Below are 10,048 nucleotides of genomic sequence, written 5' to 3'. Positions count from 1 at the left end.
GAGCCATTTTACTCCCGGCCTATGCTAGTTTCACAAAGACGCTTGAAATTAATTCTGCTAAAAATGTCATTCCTTAAAAAGCATATAAACATTAAAAGCAAATTGTTATGATTTCAGTGATCAATGCATTGTTTTGAGTTTTTTATCGTAAAAATGAGAGGAAATTTAATGAGAATAGTCAAATAATCCTATGGGAAAAGTAAGAAATTAATTATCCAACCGGAAATATTATTGCTACAGTCAAACTTCTCTACAACAACCTCGTTTATTCTGAACTTTTTGGCTGTTGTTATAGAGGACATATATTACTCTCTATGTTCACTTTTATTTATCCAGTATTCTAAAATAGATTTTCTCTTTTACTTGTCACTTTTAGCATATCAACAGAAAACAATTTCTTTTTTCCTGTTATACCCATAGTATTAATTACTCATTTCAAAAATTTATCTCAAACCCATTAATAATATGCATTAATTAATATGGGTATGCACTCCATTTATTATTTCTTAAGGGGAGTGCAAAGTCCATAGTGGACAAGTAAAAGTGAATAGAGGGAGTATAACATAATATAATATTCGGTTCCGAAAAAAACTCGACTTTTATAGTAAATGACTATTATATAAGAATGCTGTTATAGAGAGGTTTAACCGTATAAGGTGTGCTACATTTTACTCCCTCATGGCTATAGTATCTATTTTTTTATAAAGTGTTTGCATACTGCTTAAGAAAGATATTTGATAATAATAATAATAATAATAATAATAATAATAATAACAATAATAATAATAATAATAATAATGATGATGATAATAATAATAATTGTCTAAATTACCCTTTATTTTTTAAATGTCACTTATTTACTACTCCATTAGTACGTCGGAATTGTAATGGTAAATTTGGGGGAAAAAGTAATACACGAGCGGAAGTAATAATTGTCATCTCATTAAGCATTTTTTTTCCTTTTCCTTTCATACGTCTGTCAAGAAGAAATTTCTCTTATGCTCAATAGAAAAAAAATAACTTTACAAAGTGGTTTATCTATCTATCTTCTACGAAAAGAGTTATATAACCAAAATTATATTCATAATAAATTACAAACTCCACGATCGATACTACAATGTTTTATTTACAGATCTTTTGTGAGTAGACATTGTTAGTATATTTTATTTACAAAGTCACATAACAAAAAAAATATTTGTAATGGACAATAAACCGAATCTCCTCTCCCTTCCTCAACCCCCATCGACACGAAAAGGAAAACAAAGAAATCATATAACTAAAATAATATCTACAAACACGAGTCTACTCTCCTGATCCTCAACCCCCATCGTACAAGAAAAGGAAAATACTAGGTACGATATTAGAATTTAAGTGAACAAACCCCAATATCATGGAGAGAGGTAGGCTTGTGTCAAACTAGAGGGACCGAGGCTTTGGCTCTAATAAAGCAGAAGAAGCACGTGGTGGGTAAATGAGGGCGTGTGGGCTGTAAAAGAAAAACACAGTTGATATATGTTTGTCTCGTGCTCTTGCCTTTTCTTTTCTTTTTCCATTACACATGCAATGAGTGAATAAAGTTGTACACCACAAACTAAAGTTGCCCTATAGTTATGATACACAAGCCTTATCCTCCTCACTTACCTTTATCCTTTTCTTTCTTCTTACTATAATCATTATTTTATACGGATGGTGTCTTTGCGAGCTTACATGTATTTTAATTATTTTATTAATGTGTTTTGCCTTTTATTAATATAAGTATCGAATAATTTTATATTCACCAAGTTAGATAGATGGACAGATCTTCATGACTTTGATTTTATTTCATTAACCGCTAAATTACATCCTCGAATACTACTTATTCATACTATTATATCTTTTCTCTAGAGTTCAAGGAACAATTCAGTTTTTTTTTTCTCTTTCTTTTTAAAGGGGTTTGGGTGGAGGGGGGTGGAGGGGGTAAGGTGTTCTTTGTTTCCATGGCCTTCATGTGAGTGCAAATTTTGGCAGGTTTGTTTTTTGTTCTGTCGCAATAGATCATAATATGTTTTTTGTATATGAAATTAATGGTGGAGTCAGGACTTTCTTTAAAGGTGTTCAAACTTAAAAAAGCAGAAAAGAATTTTAACAAAGGGAGTTCAGTATATATTAGTGTAATTTTTCGACGAACGACAGTCAATTGACCGCCCTTAGAACAATCTGGCTTCGTCCCTGTATGGAATAAGCTAGGTGATATGACATTGGCTTAATAATTAATATTGTCCCTAAAGGTGATATGAAAAAAGCTTATAATATTCGCTTTTCAGTTAAATATCCATGATAAGATCGATATCATGGTACCCTAAAATTTGGCACTTTTCTGTTCATGAAAGTTATTCATCACTAAAAGCTTTACACACACACGCGCGCACATATATATATATATATATATATATATATATATATATATATATATATATATATATATATATAAAAATTGTGTAAAGTTGAATAGGATACCAGTATCCCTGAATACTGCATTGTTTTCAGTATTGTATATCTATATTATTATAACAACCACTGCACCAACTATAGATAACTATGATGGAGAACCATTTGCTAATAATGAGACAAGAAGGTTATATAATTGAAAACCTGGAGCTTGATTTGGATTTAAACTAAGAGTCTTTTAATTTGAAGGAGACAAAGTTTAATATAAAGTAGTAGTTCTTTAGCATGCTTCCCACTTGCAAAAGGTCAGCATCTCCTTTAACTTTTTGGACAAAATGGGGTTATTCTAATGGACTACTCTCTTAGGGAAGTATTTGTTTGAATTTTATTTTTTCCAAGGGATTCACTTGAATTTTTTCCTCATCGAAATGGAACTATTGCCTAACTACATTTTTGTTAGATGTACAACTCTCAATTTGTTGATTTTGTATAACTATATCAATTAAAAATTCAAAACATTAACAAGCATTTACTTATATATAATTACTAAATTATGTCCTCGACGTGCACATTCACATGCAATCTAGTTTTTTTTTTTTTTTTTTTTTTAAGCCAAGCATGTTAAAATTCTTTTTGAAATTGATGGCGATGAGACTTAAACTTAGCTCTAGTACCACGCTAAAAAAGGTGACCAATTAATCTAAAAGTTTAAAGTGTCTTGACTGAACATACTTATTATTACTTAATTATTTCTTCCATACGAATTCTATGCTGCAAGCTTGATAAAGAGTAAGGTTTATTCTTGCCTAGAAAAGGTTTTGCTAGTCAAGACACAAATTAGGGGTGTATATGGACCGAGTTGGTTCGATTTTTATCAAAATCACACTAAACCAAATCAATTATACCGGTTTGGATTAGTTAGTTTTGTCGGATGTTCCGGATTTATTGGGGTTTTTGTTACATAAATATTATCTCAATCTTACGTTGTTAATTTCTTTTCTTTATCAGTAAACATATGTTTAGTAAAAATTAAAAAATGACAAACATATGATATATTAAAATATTCTTATGGAAGAATTTTCTTAGTTAAATATGATACTATCTTTTTAGTCATCTGACAATAATTTTTCGTACACTTTAAGGTTAAAATTTAATAATTAAACATAAAAATCAATATGATACCTAAATCATGATATGTCCTATTTAATTTTAAATTGTCGAAATAACACTTCAATTTCGAAAAAGATATAGGAATTCAATCAATCTTGACATATGAATAGAAAGAACAAAGAGATTAACGCATTTCAGTAACACTTGATAAGAAAGTGATCATACAACCCATTATTTAAAGTTAATAAAAATGGAACATTTCATATTTAACTAAATATTACATCCCATAAAAGAATCGCAAATATTTCTAGATATTTTTAAAAGAAAATTCTATAAAAGGTATTAAAAGTATATATAAAAATTATATATTTATATGTCGGTTTGGTTCGGATTTTTTTACTCAATACCAAACAAATCTAACCAAATCCAGTCGGGTTTTTTCATCGATTTGATTTGACTTTTCACTTTTATGCGATTTTTCGATTCGATTTGTACACCCCAGGCACAAATGATGTTAGCTAGAGGATAATCTCAAAGCCACTTAGGCGATGACTCATGTTGTCAAAATCGAGAGAAAATTGACACTAGGAGTCATACTAAATTATATTCCTAAACTACCGGCCAACTCATCAACAACTTTTTCCAATAGTTTCCATTCATCTAACCCAACCCAATGCCGCCATTTTGAATCTTCTTCATTTTCTTTCTTTATAGGTGGCTTATCAATGGGTAGGTGCTTGGAATTGGGTTCTAGAAATATCTCAATTCATACCAAAAGTTACATTTATACGACCTACTCCAAATGGTTTATATATAGTTTAATTTCTGTGTCACTGGCGATATTTTTTTTCTAACAATATATTAAATCACCTAATATAATAGATAGTTATAAGTAACAGTCCATAACAATAAGATTAGTAACTTAAACAAAAGGGCAAACTATCAACTAGAATAAATAAATACACTAGCAGTCGATTTGGTTTTGATTTTGGCTTAAATTCTTTGTGTTGTCAATATCTAAATTAAATTCTTAGCAGCATATTCTAGAAAATTCACCAAGAATGTTAAGGAAATAAATGAACACATTGTGTCGACATTATTTTCTTATATTTCAAAGGAGGAGATAATTGGTACAAATTGACTGACCCAAAAAAGAAATGTATCTCCTCCTTGACAATTTCATTTTATGGCAGATTTCAATTTTTTAAAGGACCACCTAGGTCTGGCCTCTTTTTTCTGCCATTGTCCTTTTTAGGACAACACCAAATTTTACTGTCACATGAGCTACTACTCTTTTACTCTACTTATTGAGCATTGATAAATATATGGTACACCTCACCTCATGACCCTAAGAGACAAAATATACAGTTTTCATAAATAAACAAATCCATCTCGTGAGCACTTAATACCATTATATTAGGTGATTTTCTACTAATCCCCTTTGTAATCTAGTGGTAAGTAGTCTAATTTTTATTCATAGTTGGTAATCTTGAGAAGAGCATATATGTAATCAGCAAGGCCACATTGTGCATATGAAAATTCAAAGACAATTCGGTAAGACCGTGCGCTTTTGATAAAGGGAAATTCGAGATCCTCTTTTCTTCAAAAAGAGAAAAAATATTTAACATTTTGAACGGTCAGACAAAGTGGTGTTTTTCCCCTTATCCTAACCAGTGTCACAATGAAATTTGATAACATTTTACTTCCTTGCTCATCCTCCTCCCAACCCACCACCAAACCCCACCCAAAAAAAAATTACGCGACTCATCGAATATTTACATTGTATTTATCATTTGTAGCTACACTATCAGCAAATTATCATTCGTAGCTATATTCGAATTTTATAGCAAATCTATAAAACAAGAGATTAATTGTTTTGAACTGAAACAAGGGAGCAACAAGCTCTCGTAACTTAGTTGGTTAGAGGGCGCGCTTAGTTAGGGGAGGTGTCCAGAGGCGGATCCAGGATTTAAATCCTATGGATCAATTTTAAGGTTTTTAACATTGAACCCATTGTATTTTTATGGTTATGGGTTCATATCTACTATTTTTGCAATTTTAATAAATTTTTATATACAAGTTTTTACATCCACCTATGGAGGTGTCTTGAGTTCGACTATTAACAAGAGCATTTATTTTTCTGTATTTTTGTATTTCGCCTTAGTTGTGTTCGAAGGAATACAGTTTGTATACACTCATGTATACAGTCGATACAAGTTGTATCATTTGTATACACCCTTGTATTTCGCCTTGGTTACAGTTGATACATGTTGTATTCATGCGCAATGAATACAATTGCATGAATGAATGCAGTTGATACAGGTTGTATTCGTTACGCAAATGAATACAGTTGACACGTGTTGTATTCGTTGCGCGTTTGAATACAAATGATATAAGCTAGTAATAATTGAACAGTAGCTACGAATAGTAATTAGGCAAAATATAGTTACTAGGCTCTAAACGATAGTGTTTTATGAAAATTCCTCAAAAAAATAAAATAGAAAAGATGTTACATCATTCTCAAAATTATAAGTCGGACTGCATATATATAGGCCAAGTTACAAGTGGATCTTATTGGGCCTAATTTTGCGATAGCCCAACTAATTGGCCCAATGATTTCTCCACTCCTTTTTTGTAACGGTTAGTGTACAGTGGAAAATTATAAAAGGAAAAAAAGAAAAAACATTAAAGAGCTCTTGGACCGTCTTATGCGTCAATTTCAAAGAACTAGCCGTTGGTCCCTTGTACTTTTCAATTTTCAATAAAACCCTAAATCCATTACTCTCACAAGTCACCAAGAATCTGTAAATTCAACCCAACTTCTGAGAATCTTAACCTTTTTTCTTCAGATTTTGAATAATGGCATCAAGAACAGCCACCAAGGACATAATCACGATTCGCGGATCAGCAGCAATTGTCGGTGAATTTTTTGGCTATGCAGCAAATAGGTAAGATTTAAGAAACCCCATTTCGTCAAATCTTTGTCTATGTCTTTGTTCAGTTAATTAGAGACTTGCACGTTGTTAGTTTAGTATATAAGTGCGAGTATTTAGATGAATTTTAATTATAGAAAACCCTTAATTTGCCTTGAAAAATAAATTATCAACCTGCATTTGAATGAAAATTGGCTTGAATAGAGTCATCGAATATATTATTCATATGGCGGAACCCAATTAGTTGATTGATTGAAAATGCTTCGTGTTCTTCTTTTTCCCGAGTGCTGATATTTTTTGGGGGTTTTGATTTGGGGATGGGGGTTTGATAATCTTAGTTTTAGAAAACCCTTAGTCTGACTTAATAGATAAACTATTTACTTGCTTTGGAAATTGAAAATCGATAGAGACGATTAATATGATGGATCCTAACTCGTTTTTCATTGGGCATTGTTGATTGATTAATTGATTTAACACTGCTATGGTGTTTTTTAGTTTATGGTTTTTGTTGGAATGTTGATTTTGTTTTTCTTCTTTTCTTTGGACGGGGGGTTGTTTTTCTAGCATTTTGTACAATAGAGGAGTATATCCTGAAGAAAGTTTTGCAAAGGTGAAGAAATATGGTCTGCAGTTGTTGCTTACTCAAGATGAAGGTGTCAAGACCTTCATCTCTAATTTGACTGCCCAACTCTCTGGTAAGTTGTAGAATTTTGTCAAAGTTGTGGATTGGTATTTAGGGGTAGGGAAGTGATTATTTTCTCTATGATTGTGTTCATGTAGAGTGGTTGGAAGCTGGAAAGCTACAAAGGATGGTTCTTGTGATCATGAGCAAGGCCTCTGGTGAGGTACTAGAGAGGTGGAATTTCAGTGTCGAAACCGACAGCGAGGTTGTTGAGAAAGGGTAAGTTGATCTTCATTTTCTGATCTTTGGTAAATTTTGTGGACTGGTAAAAGTGTATGTTGGAGGTAGAAAATGTAGAAAACTTCTAATTTTTTTGTTTTTCTTTTGGTTTGAATTTTGTCTTATATATATGGACTTATATGAACTTAAATGGACAATAAAAATTCATATAGTCGAGCCCAACTAGTTTGGAATTAAGACGAAGTAGTTGTTGTTTCGGAGAAAGTGTATGTTGGATACTTCACTAATTGACTTTTATTTGGATCAGTGTTTCAAGGGAGAAAAGTGACAAAGAAATAATGAGGGAAATTCAAGCAATTATGAGGCAAATTATTTCCAGCGTCACTTTTTTGCCTTGCCTTGAGGAACCATGTAAGCATCATTTGTGCTTAGAAATACAATGTCAATGTTTCTTTGGAACTTTCTGGATATAACACAATCCTTGTTTCATTGTGTTTGCCATAGGTGTGTTTGATGTGTTAGCATACACTGATACAGATGTTGCAGTTCCATTCACTTGGATTGAGAGTGATCCTAAACTGATTGCAAATCCACATATGGTCAAACTGCATTCATTTGACACCAAGGTAGGAGGAATCTGCTGCTTGATTTTGAAGCCTGGAAATTTTGGAACACTAATTTGATTTTTGTTTTCTCTATGCAGATTCACAAGGTTGACACTTTGGTTTCATATAAAAATGATGAATGGGATGAGGCTTAGACCATCCTTGTTGTTCTTTACTAAGTTGATGCTGTGTGAATCATTGATTCACATTTTGTATGTTAGATTGTGTAAATCTTGAAATGTCTTTTAGTTGTTTCCAAGAGCAATTTCTTTGTGTGAAACATCTTTGATGCTAAAGTTCTGAGATTAACAGGGAAAACCAACACCGAGCCCCTCATGTGTAAGGCATGTGGTTTTTTTCCCTCTCTCTATAGTCTGTTGAAAAGAGGAGCCCATTTTAAGGAGTAAATTTCGTGGATGGTCCATTCATTATCAAAAAGTTACTTTTTTTTTCTTTTGTTACACAAATTATTTTACTATAAAGAAAGAAGAGCATGATTAGGAGGTGCCTTTTGGGTAACACAAAGTTGATTCAACTTTTACCTTAACAAAAAAAAAAAAGTAACTTTTGGATAATGAACGCAAAATTGAATGATCACCCCATGAAATTTACTCCACTTTTAAGAGCAAACTTGACCGCAAACTTGGTCCTTTTGTGCCAGTCTGGGATTTTAACCGTTAGTTGTATTTTATTAAGTTGTGGCACCCTTGCGTCGAATGGTTCAGCATGTAGCCATCCCATACAGCGATTTTTACAAAACAAAAGTATGAATCTGCAACTCTGTAAATTGGATATTTGGAAGTATAAACATCACAAAATAAAGTTGGCATGTCTCGCGCTCTCTTTGCAAAGGATATCACTCTTGTAGATTGGATTATGATTCTGGTTAATTATTATTAGAATAATTGCATACTTCCGACAGATATGCAGCTCAAAGTTTGGGGTTGTTTTCTTAATTCAAAATATGCAAGGTTGACACTTCAACTTTTATGAAAATGTTCAATAAGGTCTTCAACCTTCTATATTTTTATATGGACCATGGGGCGAGCCTCCATTTCATCCATCCTGATCCAATACGATGAGTAACATCCTCGTCAATCTCCATATTACCTTGAATAATGGCTCCAAGATACTTGGAACTATTTCTTTTGGGGATGACTTGAGTACCAATCTTCACTTTTACTCCTTTTTTCATGCAATCCACCACTAAACTTGCACTCCAAGTACTCAGTTTTTGACCTACTCAACTTGAAACCTTTAAACTCCAGCGTCTGTCTCCAAACTTCCAACATAGCGTTAACTCCGCCTCGCGTATCGTCAATTAGAGTACTATGTGTCGGGTCAGCACATCTAACGCTAAGGCAAACAAAAACGGGCTAAGAGCTGATCCTGGTGCAGCCCCATCTCCACTGGAAAATGATCCGAGTCTCCTCTCGCAGTCCTCACCCGAGTCTTTGCTCCCTTGTACATGTCCTTAATAACCCTAATGTACGCTATCGGGACACGCTAGCCTCCATACATCTCCATAGAACCTTCCTCGTGACTTTATTGCCTTCTGTCAATGAATACCATATGCAAGTCCTTCTTCCTCTCCTTATACCGCTCCACCAATCTCCTCACAGGCTTCTATAGTAGACCATACAACAACAACAACAACAAACCCAGTTTGATCCCAACAAGTGGGGTCTGGGGAGGGTAGTCTGTACGCAGACCTTACCCCTACCTAATGCAGGTAGAGAGGCTGTTTCCAATAGATCCTCGGCTCAGGAAGGGCAAGAAGAAGAAGAGGAAAGCAAGAAAGGAAGAAAGAAGGAAGAGAAAAGAAAAAGGGAGAGATAAAGGATAAGTAGTACCAAATAATAGCAACAGGGAATACAATACCTTGTTGATACCCAATTTTTCCCTATATATATTTCTTTATGCATATACTCTCAAAATAACACATGTGTGCATATTTATGCATGTCCAAATATCTTATATTCCTTTTTCTTAATTTTTAAAGATTTTAAAACCAATTTATTTCCCTATTTTATTCATAAAAAACCAATAATAATTACCAAAATTAGCATTTTTTGGTGATTCATTTATTGGATTCTCATATTTATGCTAAA

The 10,048-nt window shown here is 32.9% G+C and overlaps 1 protein-coding gene across 1 annotated transcript; it reads left to right on the top strand.

Annotated features, from left to right (window-relative positions):
- Positions 1-6,222: 6,222 nt before the first annotated feature.
- Positions 6,223-8,340, top strand: LOC109240558 (mitotic spindle checkpoint protein MAD2). The gene is made up of 6 exons (XM_019407211.1): positions 6,223-6,485; positions 7,035-7,165; positions 7,251-7,371; positions 7,640-7,743; positions 7,837-7,958; positions 8,036-8,340. Exons 1-6 carry the CDS (start codon positions 6,397-6,399, stop codon positions 8,090-8,092), a joined length of 624 nt encoding a protein of 207 aa, XP_019262756.1. The 5' UTR covers positions 6,223-6,396; the 3' UTR covers positions 8,093-8,340.
- Positions 8,341-10,048: the final 1,708 nt, after the last annotated feature.

The sequence above is a fragment of the Nicotiana attenuata genome, unplaced genomic scaffold (genome assembly GCF_001879085.1).
Source record: "Nicotiana attenuata strain UT unplaced genomic scaffold, NIATTr2, whole genome shotgun sequence".
NCBI lineage: Eukaryota > Viridiplantae > Streptophyta > Magnoliopsida > Solanales > Solanaceae > Nicotiana > Nicotiana attenuata.
Note: the sequence above shows the minus strand (reverse complement) of the source record. Positions and strands in the feature narration are given on the sequence as shown.

Coding starts and splice junctions, on each gene's coding strand:
- LOC109240558 (XM_019407211.1), top strand. CDS start 6,397: ATGGCATCAAGAACAGCCACCAAGGACATAATCACGATTCGCGGATCA. Junction 7,744..7,836: donor GCCTTGCCTTGAGGAACCAT/GTAAGCATCATT, acceptor TGTTTGCCATAG/GTGTGTTTGATGTGTTAGCA. Junction 7,959..8,035: donor TGCATTCATTTGACACCAAG/GTAGGAGGAATC, acceptor TTCTCTATGCAG/ATTCACAAGGTTGACACTTT.